Source organism: Megalops cyprinoides, chromosome 7, assembly GCF_013368585.1.
Source record: "Megalops cyprinoides isolate fMegCyp1 chromosome 7, fMegCyp1.pri, whole genome shotgun sequence".
Lineage (NCBI taxonomy): Eukaryota > Metazoa > Chordata > Actinopteri > Elopiformes > Megalopidae > Megalops > Megalops cyprinoides.
This window is the reverse complement of record NC_050589.1, coordinates 22,781,074-22,794,211: the sequence shown is the minus strand read 5'-3', so window position 1 is coordinate 22,794,211 and position 13,138 is coordinate 22,781,074. Positions and strand designations below refer to the sequence as shown.

General features: G+C 41.4%; 1 protein-coding gene across 1 annotated transcript in view; it reads left to right on the top strand.

Annotated features, from left to right (window-relative positions):
• Nucleotides 1-13,138, top strand: part of cacna2d3a (calcium channel, voltage-dependent, alpha 2/delta subunit 3a) — a 168,976-nt gene that overhangs the window by 37,724 nt on the left and 118,114 nt on the right. The window contains exon 4 of the mRNA XM_036532642.1: nucleotides 9,690-9,749. Coding sequence (XP_036388535.1) covers nucleotides 9,690-9,749 — 60 coding nt within the window. The remainder of the gene's footprint in view (nucleotides 1-9,689; nucleotides 9,750-13,138) is intronic.

The following is a 13,138-nucleotide window of genomic DNA, read 5'->3' as shown; positions in this document are numbered from 1 at the left end:
TGTCAGACCTCCATCTTTTCAGGGTGGGCTGTCTTGGAGGCATGGTTCATGTGCACATGTTTGTAGAGCTGGATTCTCCATTTGTATTTCAGTTTGAACCTGCAACAGAATTCCTTGACGATGCACTACTTCACAAAGGGAGCTTAATCTAAACTGAAGCTTAATTAAAGAATTCCTTGGAGTGTATGTGGGCCCACAAACATACTCGCATTTCAGAAACCAGGGGTGTGCAGATATATTTCAGATATATAATCATGGTGTCTCCTGTTTGTTAACCCATGTGATTAGTAGTTGCGCAAGGACAAAGATCAGTATACTACACAGCCCCCTGAGACTGCATTGAGATCCCCTGTTGTCACGACCAGCAGGAATACTCTGCCCATCTCCAGATTGTGGGGTCATGTTATGCAAGAGGGCATCCGGAGCTGTAGTGAGTGGAACTTTCAGACAGCTTTTGGACTCGTACCATTAATATGCAATAACATCACCTCTATTTAGTTTCTAAATCTCCAGGTTTACCTATATCTTGAGGTCAATTTGCATAAGAAACATGTTTCGCTTTCATGCCCACAATTTATATTAAGGTGCTTTTTGCACTATTAAAAATAGACAAATACTTTACCACCTATCAGAGTGAGTATATAGTAGTATATCATGGTAATTATAAGATTATTTCAACACAGTAAGTATGGATAGCTAATTGTCAGCAAACAGTCAGCCGACAAATGCTGAGAAGGTTGTAAATTTATAATAAACCTTCAAAATTAGAATGCAATTGAGTTATTGTTTAAACAATGTATTTCTCGTAAGTTCAGAATTTTAAAAATATTTAATGTCAGAGGTAATTACTGATGATTACCTTACCTAAATGTACTAAATGTACAAGTTAGTTACTTCCTGATAGAAATATTTTACCAACAAGTGAACAAATACTTAATGAGTTGTATTATATTTATCAAATGTTCTCTAACAGCCTAAATAGGCCCTTACAAGATAGTGTGACCAATTCGGTCATGAAATCAGTATATCTCCCAGCTTTCTCTAACACTGAATGTCAACGCCTCTTCCCTCCTTAGACCACTATTGATGGCTGAATTCTAAAGGTGCTAAATGGAATCAAGTCAAAGTGTCACAAAGCAGTTTGCACTGCTTTAGATTTTTGTTTATGTTGCAACAATCCAGAGGCTTGTTGGACAATATTAATTGCTGTTCCCGAATGCTCCTGATGACTCAAGCTTGTTCTCCCTGTACTGACTGTGTTTTGGCAGGGCCTACTCCCCCAAATAAACAAGCCAGCACATTCTGTGATGCAGATATTGTGTAGAGGGTAATGGACCTCACCCCCTCTGGGGTTATGGCCAATCAATCACTTCTTGCTGTTATAGTCCCGCACGTCAGAAAAAAAGGGGGTTCAAACACGCGCTACGAATGCGACAAATTGTTGGGAATCGGGCAAAGGAAGTGTCCCGATGGACCTATTCTGCGGTCTTTGTAGCTGCAGTAAGTGGCTCGGTCCGGAACGATCTGATGGAATGACTCTGAGTGCTCCCAGAGATGGTGCGGTAATCAGTTTTTTGGAGGAAGCGGGGGACATTTGGGAGCCCTGTGTCTGTGGGAGAGCTGCAGGGCCTGGATGCTGAGCTGTGTCCCTGGCATCGGGAGGTGTTCGGGGAGGGGGCTGCTGGATTAAGGTGGGGGGAGGGGGGCAGTGGAACTAGGATGTACTGCCCAGTGGGCTTGGTGACTGGGACAGTGTATGGAGCAAGGTTGAAAAGGGAATGCAGTATTCACTTTGTGCTGTTCTAGTACCCCAGGCCCCAGCTGGATATCACATCACTGCAACGACGGCAAAGGAGAGAATGGTACACTGACCACGGTGCTGAAAAATGAGTGACATATTTCAGCTGCTCATCCAAACCCTGAGAGACTTTGTGATCTTGTGGTTGGTGGACAGAAATATTTTTTCATTGTGTAAGTCACAGCTCGTCCAGCTCGTCCCCCAAAAAAGGGAAATTAACTTTTTCATTTGCGAAACTGTGAAAGTGCTCCACTAAAGTCTATGGACTGCCTTGGCCTGTCAATAATGCATGCACATCCACCCACTTCCCCAAGCACACACACCCTCATCACACAAGCAGTTAGCCCAGGTCAGCTTTGGAGAGCGGCTCTACGAAACCACGTGATTTTCATCAGATTAATAATACATTGACATTTTTAAGGTCAGAGGATTCAACTTCAAAACATACAAGACCATTATATTAGGCTGTTTCCATGGCAGGGAGAAGATAGATGTAAGATGGACAAGACAAAAAAAAAATCAATCGATAATATTACGCAGGTCTTACACAGTGCAAAGGGTCAGTAATTGTAAGAACAGTATTTGCTTGCTGTGGTTTAGTGCAGTTTTACTTTTGTTCCTTTTGCACTTCCAAAACCAATTCACTTCAACTGACTTCTGTCTCGGTGAGACAGGGATTGACAGCCTTGATGCACAAGTTCGATAATGAGAGAGTGCGTGAGAGAGAACATGAAAGAGAGGAAGGGAGTGAAAGAAAGAGGGAGTGAGCTTGAAGGAGAGCCAGGAAGCTAGGGAGAGCTCACGAGGAAGAGACGGAAGGAGACAGCGTGACATATAGACCTTGAAGGAGAGAGAGACTATGAGCAAGAAAGAGAGGGTGAGAAAAAGGGGAGGAAGAGTGAGAAAGTGAGAGATAGATGGCATGATAGAAAGATAGAGAGATATATGAGAGCATATGACAAAAATACACACACCCAGAGAGAGAGAGAGAGATGGGTCCAGTTTTATACTGATGTTGTTTAATTGCATGTCCACAAAGCCTTCTGCATCTTGGTTCATTTCATAGATTGCAGATTCTTTTCTGAACTGCTGTTACTTTGATTCTGCCATGACTGTAGTACACAGTGAATGATGGACAAAAAGGTTTTTTAGCAGCTGGTACATTCCAAAAGTACCTTTGTTGCTTTTAAATGCTTCATATCTAAATGTACATTGAATTTTTTTTTTTTGGTTTTAGGTTAATGTAGGTAGCTGTTTAGTGATTGGCGCTAGTTCGAACATCACTGTGATAGTGTCTTCTTTGTTTTAAGTAAGACAGAAGCATTGTCAATCGGCATGCATGAATGTAATTACTGCTATCATCTCCCATGAACTGTACTCCTTTGAAAACCACTTTGAAAAAGTAATTTCCCATCCCTTTAAACTCTCTTTATGTATTTTGCCAATACCTCCCACACTGAAATGACAGGCAGAAAAAGAAATCTGTGCTGCAGAGTCATAGTCAAATGCATTTTAATGCAAATGTTACTTCCAGCCATCTTTGGTAGAAACATGCATTTTAAAATGCAAATGCAGAGGAAAGGTTTCCAATTTATTCGTTATTTATTTATGCAGATCCAAATAACTCCCAGTGCTGTACACACACACACACACAGACACACACACACACACAAACAGCTTTTCTGACGATTGTGCCCATTCCAGGTGTGACTCCTTCAATATTCAGCCAAACCAGCTGAAACCAGCAAAACCAGCCACAAAATGGAAGGTGCAGGAAGTCGGTAGAAATATTTCCAGTTCAAAAATATAAATGTGATTGCCCTGTAGTCACCTTTTAGCATAATCATATATTTTCATTCTGGTCTCATATGAGGCCGTGTATTTCTACCCCTTATATTTTTATTCAGCTTTGTTTTGTTGAAGGGCACTAATAATGGATTTCTAAAAAAGTATAAATTAGCCATCTTAGACCCATCTTGGTACGTGCTGGTTACTTCACTTCATAAAGGATAAATTAAAATGTGTATATGTATTTTAAAAAATGAAAATCACTTTACTAGAAAGTCATTAGACATTTGAATAGGGATGTAATGATACCAAAAAATCACGGTACGATAAAACCACAATTAAAAAGTCCACAATACGATATTGCGATATTAAAAAACGAAGAAAAATGATGACTTGAAAAATGTCCTTTATTAAATAATAATTTTTTTATTCTTATAAAATTTGTTTTTCCTTTTATCTTAAAGTGCTTCTGCTTTCCTTCAATAATAAAATAAAATAAAAGTAGCCAGCCATGACCTAAGCATGTTCAAAAATTGGCATGAAGTGTCTTTGGCAATGAATGATTGAACTATGTATGTACAATTCAGTGGCGGCTCCTGCCAAATCAATTGTTACGATGGTGGCTAAGGTGTCCCGTTCAATGGGTAAATTAACAGCTAGCTAACTAGGCATTGCCACATTGCATTGTGTAAATTAGTCAGCTAGCTAACTTGACATCACGTCATGTTGCAAACAAAGCTACTTCACAGCCTGCTTGCCATGTTTTCTGCTTATACCAGCTCTGCGAAAATCCCCGGTTATGAAGTTCCCCCCCCTTTGTAGATACTTACTTGATGTTTAAATTTGGTCTTGGTGGTCCTAATTCTTTGGTTGCCAATTTATCCTGATTACTACGATGACTGAACGGTATTTCTCTTAATGACACGATTGAGTTGCTCTGAGTTGAGGTAACATTTGCCATGTTGACCTTGAATGTGACAAGATTGCTGGCTGCCCCGGCGATCCCTACACCAGGTTACGTGTGACGACAGCACGTTAGTGCAAGCCCACCTGGAACCCATACAGATTGTATTGCAGTGCCTGCAGTTCGAAAAAAATTGCCTTAACATGAGAGCCTATCAGAGCGATCTGGGCAATTTTCAACCATACTGAAATTGCCCAAAAGGGGCAATACTCCACGAAACATGACTTGACACTTATTGGACTATGATATTCAGAAGCAGGACAAACTGTCTAGAACAGTGATAGTGTTGTGATAGAAAAATTCCCTCCCTTTCTCCCTTTGGTGGTGCGTCGCCCGACCGCCCTAAGGAACAAATCGTCCCTGGTACAATTGCAAAACAAAAACAATACAATTTTCGGCAAGGAGAGATAGTAGAACGCAGCTATACATCTCTACAATTGAAGAAAGAAGCTCACACCAAGACTGCCCTTAAAGGTGGATTAATACTTTTTAGATACAGAGGTAGGGTAAAGTCAGGTTAAGTGCTGTTGCCATTTCTGAGAACAACCCCAGGTGTCCTTTAATCGGCCTCTTTATTGGAGAGAAAATGGAGCTCATAAATAAATATTCAGAGGGAGTGCTGTATCCAGTGAAGCGAGTGCACAGTCTTGGCAAGGCAGGATATTCCTGGCCTGTGTGATGGGCCTGAGGACAGAGCTTGCTCGGGCTTGGATGCTGTCTGCAGGGGCGTGTTATCTCAATAACTTCCTTGTGTCGCGCAATCTGGACCTCCGGCTCCAACACGCGTCACTACATTCTACTGCTCCCACACTTGTCTGCCCAGAGGCCAACTGCATCGACAAGAATGTGTTTTACAAGAGAAGTATTAACAGAAAACAAACAGGCACATACGGAAGAAGCCAAAATAAACAAAGTGTAATGGAAAGTACAGAAAAAAAAGGCTCAAATTGGATTTCAGTGCGAGGAGAACAGCATGGGGCGAAAGTCTTCTCAGTTCCCCTTTTAGAAGGAGTCGTGGAACTTTCTCCACTTTAATTATTCAAAAGCAGATTGAAACAGCAACGTCAAGGCAACACAAACAGCAACTCAGGGAAACCAGGGAGGTTGGGAGGGGGGGTTGTGGTTAATATTTAAATTGTGGAGACTTATTCAACCCATCACAAAGTGTTTAGTCATTGTGACTCCAGAGAAGGCATAATTGCTATTTGTTGCAACTTACACTACATGATGGATTTCATTTAATTACATTCAAAATCTGGAAAAACTGACATTTTTTTAATTCAGGGTTTATTTTTGTATTTTTGTATTTCTATCGCTATATTTTTAGGTACAGAATGAATCAGCTGCTTGTTTTCCTTAAGAAACACATGGAAGAAAAACACTGAAAGTGGATATTAGGCCTGATTTTGAAATTAAATACAATTTAGTAATACATTTTGATTTTTTATCAGATTACAAAAGTAAATAGAGGGGAAAGTTGGATATTAGATGTACCAAGCATAAATCAATCGTGAGAACCAGCAACTTGGTGTGATTTTAAAGTCCAGCTGTTCCTTTTTGATTAGTAAAACAAATCAATTTGAAGTTCAAAATATACTCTTAATGTGCCATAGTAACGTGTAGGTTCAGAGAGCATTCCGAAGTGCCCTCAAGCGTTCTTTGTTGTTGTTCTGGAATGGATGCTTTTAGACTGATCCTCACAGCTGATGAATGGCCCCCCACTGCACCTTCAGTGTGCCTCAGAGAGGATTCAGATCCTGACAGCCTGGACCAGGCTACCGTCCGCCAGCACGGCTCACTCATCCAAAGCCAAGAACCAAATTCCCCCGCACACACACATAGAAAGGGTAGTGCTGCCTAAAGCTGGATAAAGGGGATTTGCTGACTGAACATCTCCTTTTGTGTTTGTTTGCAAAAAAAATAAATGTGGTCTGCTGTTTTCTCAGCCTACCTGACACAAAACAAAGCCACCAAAGCCACCATAGCCACATGCATCAGGTCGAATCCACTAATGTTGTATCCACTGTACGGTGCTGACCTGACCTGGGTTAGTTGGTCTATACTCCACCAGCTCTGTCCCAAGGCCTCTCACACAACAGGTGAAGTTCCACAGATTAACGGGCCCCAGTTTTAATGTGTGTTTGTCTTCCCTGCACTGCCAAGGCTAGAATTGTCAGAGCAGTCCTGCGCACCTTTGTAGTCTGGCACCTTCTGAATGACATTTATTTAATTGATTGACACCCAGGGGAGGTGACCAGATTGACAGTGAGGGTTGTAAAGGTTGTGAGATAATTTTTCAACGCACACATCGATGCCACGGAACATCTCGGTGGTCTCGACAGATGTTCCTATCGACAGCTGGATCACGTGGAGAGCCTGGCATTTACTGCCGAGCTGGAGGCTAACCGGTCAGACCTTTGAAAATGTTACGGTTTATTTTTCTCTGATCATTTTTTGCACTGAATGCATGGTATTTATTCATGTCAGGTACTAGAGTTAAGGCTCAAGTGGCTCTGGCTTTTATGGAAGTGGAAACTCATACAGCACTCATGATATTTCATTTTTTTCTTTTTTTTTAGATCGCTATCTGTGTTTGTTTTCCATATGGTACGATTCGTCTGTCTGTATTAAGATCATCAGAGAAGAATTAGCCCCTCGACAGGACAAGGATTTAGGTAGTGACCTCTAAGGACTACTTTGTGCCTTTGTAGTTTGTGACAGAAGAAGCCTTGCTCATGCTGTGCCCATTATTTATGAATAATGTGAAAGTACTGGTAGTTGAACTGCTCTGTTGCTATGGTGAAGTTAAGTTGACCATGGACTGAACAAAGCATTGCAGGCAGATTGTATTGCTTTCTTCCAAGCAAATATGAATAGGCACGCAGAATCTACCTTTGAACAAGATGAACTACTGTTGAGGCCATGAGGCCTTTGTACATCCTCCTATATGAACGTGTAATGATGTAAAGACTGGTTTAGAATAGGCCCATCTAGCTTAACATCAGTCAAGGGACACAACACATCACAGCTCACTGGGTCATACAGTGAAAGAGCCCCTTGTAATTATGTTTCATATTAAGAGTTGTTGTACTGTAGTAATTTTGCACTTTACAAAAAGTCCTGATTTATGTCCAGTGTAAACTAACAAAAAAACTAAAACAAAAGTTCTGTTTGTCTCCTTCTTGTTCTGGCAGTGACTAATGGATATGAGTATATGTCTGCAAGTAGGAGTATATATGACCCCAATGACTCCTCTGTTACCTGTCCTACGGACTGGTCCACAGTGCCACTGGCAGCTCCCGTGAATGAGTCACCCTGATCCTCTCTCTTGTCATTTCTCCCTGTTCAGCCTAATCTAAAAAGCACTCTTTCGCCCCAGGCCATGTCAGGAGAGAAATACCAGCAATACTGAAAAGCATTTGCATCCTCAGTCTGCCAGGAAATGCCATGTGCAAGGTTTACCTCCTGGATATCAGTGCATACATGAAAAGTTAATTATGTTCCTCTTCCTATATCTGTTGTTTATGAGCTAGAAAATTACTCTGCATACAATGATCATGCAGCCAGTGTCTGAGGCAGAAGTGGAGCATTGCGTCTGGGTTCAAATGAAGCCATGTCCAAGCTTGCATAGCTCATGTGGGATCAGAGCTTATCCTGGTTCCTGGCTTGATTCAGCAATGCTCAGTGCTGAACAGGGCGACAATGGGCAGATTTCAGAATCTTTGGCAATAAGGCTGACAATTGAACCCACAAACTTGTGTCGTTAATGTGTATTTTGACCTGGTCTCCTCCTGTTAGCGGTGAGACGTTAGGGCATACAGGTATGTATTGAAATGTGGAATTCAATGTCCATTGCCTATCAGCAATGACTTATGTGACAGACTTTGAACGCAGTGAAATGAGCTTGTCACTCACAGTACTGGTGTGTAAATTTCAGAACATGCACATTTAAGTTCGCGGCATATTCCTTTTTTCGTTGAAGGTTAATTTGTTTTTTCATTTCTTCTTCCAGCTTGACTTTCAATTACATAGAGGCTCAGATTTAGACAGAAAACAGAATGTTGTATTTGGTCCCTAAACAAAACTTTGTGGTGGCAAAAACATATATTATGGTAGCATTTGATCTATACGATACAAATCAGTAGTTTTTCTGACAGCTTCATATTTTAGTGCATTTGAGTAAACTTTCCCCCTTTGAATGGAAGTTGGTGAGGGAAAAAAACCTGCAGCCTTAAAAAGCAGATTGAATCCCAGCGAGAAGTGATAAAATGTTTTTGAACAGTGCTGGCTTGCTTGGAGGAGCCAAAAACATTACTTCTGCTTTAGAATCATTTAGGAAAATAGTTTCTTATCTATGGGCCAACTGTGTGTGTTGGAGGTGCTGTGTCGCAAATTAGAATGTCAGCACTATTGAATGAGGAAAAGATTGCCTTTGTCAGCCTGCAGAAGTCACAGGGCAGGCAGACACATCAGGGAAGGCACTGCTCAAAGACTGACACCATGAGAGAATGTGGAAATTATACAATGGCAATGTCATGATGCTGGTGTTTTTTTTTACATTTATTATTTTTTATGTTACAGGCCTAATGAGAAAGATACCGTGTCAAACATATTTCAAAGGGTTGCACAGTTTCTGTCTTGGGACTCAGTAACAACTGGAAAGAAGCTGTTTGATTTGAAATAGCTGATAATTGTAACTTATGTAGACGCCAGCAGGATCAGGATACTTTTAAAGGTTTATCGCTGCTTGGCAGCAGGTGTCATGCTGTTAACAGATACATTTGTTTTGAATGGATGTGTCTGCAGGAAATGCATAGTTTTACTTTGAATGACACAAGCTGGATATTTCTTTCAGAAATGTACTTATAAAAACTTTTCTGTTTGTCCAGGACAGTGTTGCTTCCTTTTTCTTTTTTGATCGGTTTTGATTGTTGGTACACTATTTAATTGGATTGCAGTGTGATTCACACTCAATTGTGGCATGGTTAATGATAGGCATGGGTTTGGGATTCAGGCATAATTGCAAATTGAAGATCATAGATGAGGAATGTGTTTGTCTATTGCCCCTCCACAGTGAATGTTAGCGTACATTTCCATTATACTAACGTGGACCCCTCCTCTCTCTTTCCCCCCCTGCAGCGCCTGGTGGAAGCTGCTGAGGAGGCCCATTTACAGCATGAGGAGGACCCTGACCTGCAGGTGAGCAGCGATGGTGACACACCCTCACACCCTGATTCCCGGGGGCTCTAATAGTTACGCTCAACCACTTGGAATCACCATTCATTTCCAGGCCTGCTGTGGTGTTACATTGATTTTTCTCTTTTATTGCACATTTATCGTACCATCAACACACGTCCAACATGTTTCTTATTTTAAAAATCAATGGTTTTCATTGTTTTTTAAAGCTACAAGCAGGATGCCACAATTTTAGTCCTGTGATGTTCAGAACCATAGACAGCTCTACTACAGAAAGCTGTAGAGCTGTGAGTTTGATTGCAGAATTTCAGCTGTCAAGTGCATACTGTCCTAAATGGACACACATAAAAAGGGAGGAGCTCTTAGCAGCATAAGTATAAAACACGAATCCTTTGATTGGAATGTTGCACCTGCTCAGGTTTATTAACCTAGCTTGCATTTATTCAGTGGGCGCAACCAATGTATCTTTTTCAGTCACTTATCCACAGCAGCCCATTACATCATCAGATTTATTAAGGCGTGGGTCTTTACCTCTGAATGCTTATTTGTATTAGCAATTAACAAATGCATATTTCTGGCTGAATAATAACCTTACGCTTCCTTGTGAATGCCTGTACTGAACTGTGATGCATATCGTGGCAAGGCTTTTTTGGTCTTTCATTCATTTGACATTAGCAATCGGAGAGAAATAACCCAACCAGTAATAATGGTGCCATAACGGGAAACAGCAGAGAGACAGTGAGAGAGAAAAACAATTTTATTCATGGACTGTTTCACTCCAGCAGCTAATAGTCTTTTCCCTCCGCAAATAAACCTCTGGGCACAGGGTAGAAAAGCTCCTTAATCCGGCCCAGTCTCTATGACTTTGAAATTAAACTGCTTCCAGACACAACCTCCCAGATCCTCCCTCCCCCACTCCACCACCCCCATTCCCGATATGCTTACAATCCATTAGAGTAAGTTTTGGGAGACTTCTCTGTGCATTTGTTGCACTTTGGATCTTTTGTGGACACCAGCTGGGAGTGGGGTCTGAGGACAGCTAATTTCACCAGATAGTAAACATCAAATATGAAACGCAGTAGTGGAATGACCAGCGGGCCCTCCCTGTTGCCTCCAGCACAGCAGGAGACAGGCCTCCTGTAGTCCTGCGCAATCATTTGGTCTTTAATCTGGGCGATGCACTGCGCCTGGGCCGGGATGATGGAGCTGCCGTTCCAGGGAAATCAGAGCGGCTGTTTTTTTTTTCCTCCCTCCGCGTCTCTCAGATAGGATCGGATTTGAAAAGGTGAGCTGGGAGCAGCCGAAGGAAGCTCTCCTCTCCGTGGTGATAAGGATGCCCGCTCTCGGCAGAAATTGCCGCCGTGACATTTGCAGTCGGAGCATGATCAGAGCCTTGTCCACGTCTGGGGGCACAGACAGAAGCTATATCTGGTTTTTCGGTCCCCGCGGGCTCTTTTAGTTTATTTAGGGATGACAGCTATACGCGCCATACCTGGGCTGAACAAGCTGGCAACACTTTGGACGCAAAATTGATCTCCTTTGCAGCTGATGGAACTGCAATGGCTCGACACTCGGTCTTACGTAAAAAAAATGCAATTACGGTTGCCATTTTCATCTCATCTTAGCGATACAATTCTCATATATTGTTCAGAACAAATGCTTGAAATCTGCCTCAGCTTGCCCACATGAAGAAGGAGTGTCATCCTAGGGAAGTAGACATTTGCGCAAGTCAGCTTTGCATTACAGGCGCTGTGGCTATTGAGCAGAGATGATCATGTGACCTCACAGAACTGGCATCACCGCACCCTGATGAGCCTGGCATGAACACAGCACAAGCAGCAGAGGTAACCAGGGGGCATTCTTTGAAGTTGCCTTTCAAAAGCCATTGATGTGACGTCAGGATTAACGGGGACAGTAAAAATGTAGTAAAGGCCCTGTCGTTTATTACTGTCATGGTCCATTAAAAAGAATCAATTCTTAATCTCGGTTCTAAGAGCCCTCTCACAATATTTTTTTTTCCTTTCAGATATTTGTTCTTTATCAAAACTCCCATCTCACCATCTGCTCAGTCCTGAAATAAGGAATGTTCTGATTGTGGGGGCTGAAAGGAAGTGTGTGTGTGTGTGTGTGTGTGTGTGTGTATGTGTGTGTGTGTGTGTGTGTGTGTGTGTGTGTGTGTGTGTGTGGCAGGGGTATCATTTTCTAGCAAGGAGTTTTTGTGTATAATTATGTGGAAATAATAAATTCTACAAACCGAATGTCAGCTTGTTTCAGTAAAACATCAAGGTTTCAAAGACGTACTACCAAGGGACAGTGAATGTGGAAAACACAGTGGCTCTGTAATTGAATAATTGGGTTATCCTCTGTGTCCTTTCAATGTACTACTGCATGCTATTTTTCTACATGATGATGATCATTAAAATAATTTCGACATAACTGCTGGGACGTAATGGCACAAAAGCCATCAATAGTTGTTACTGGAAGCGTATACATATGACTATGATTATTAGCTATTAGCTGCGTGAAACAGAAAAAAATCCATGTGCATCTCCATTTTCTGTGTCATCTGAATACAGTTCAGAAAAGAATCAGATGCTTTGCCTCATGAATAGATGGTTTTAACAGTGAACATGTGTATTGGACATACCTTTCCTCAGACAGGATGTAGAGAATATTGCCATCCCTATTTATCTGTTTTTTTAGCGAAGATAGTTAACATTCCTCAATGGATATAAAATTAATAAAATGAGGTCTTTTAAGCATGTTAGAGCCTGGCTTGCAAATACAAAACACAAATAAGATGACAATGTAATTAATAGACAAGTTTATTAACACAACACAATCACTAACAAAACTAAATAAACTAGAACAGCTAAACAAACTGGGACAAGACAACGCTAAAAAGGGAGTATAAGATAATGCTAAATGTAAGTCTTTGACTGGGCTTTCAGTAGCTGTGAGTCAAACTACAGGAGATCATGAAGTGGTAACTGTAGTTTGATGTGTGCTGGCAAAACATTAGTCAGGTGTGTCTAACCGTACAAGCTACCTTATTTTGACAAGCTTAACTATTTGTAAGTTAATCTAATCAGTCTCACAATGGTAATTATAATGGGGAAAAATTATTGTATGAGTCTCGTATGTGTCTAAACACATTGTGTACAAGATGAAATCAGCTAGGCTACTCACATAGCCAGTATTAAACAAAAATACTCATCACGTTATTGAGGAGGGCCAGTCCATTAGATATGAGGGCATGGTAGCTCATTTGCTATAGGCCTAACAGGGAGCCGCAGTCTGTTTTCTATTGGAGGCTTCTGGGCATGTCACAGAAGATAGAGAGATGCACAAGAGAGATTTGTTGCCCGAACATTGTTGGGGAATAGGTTTCC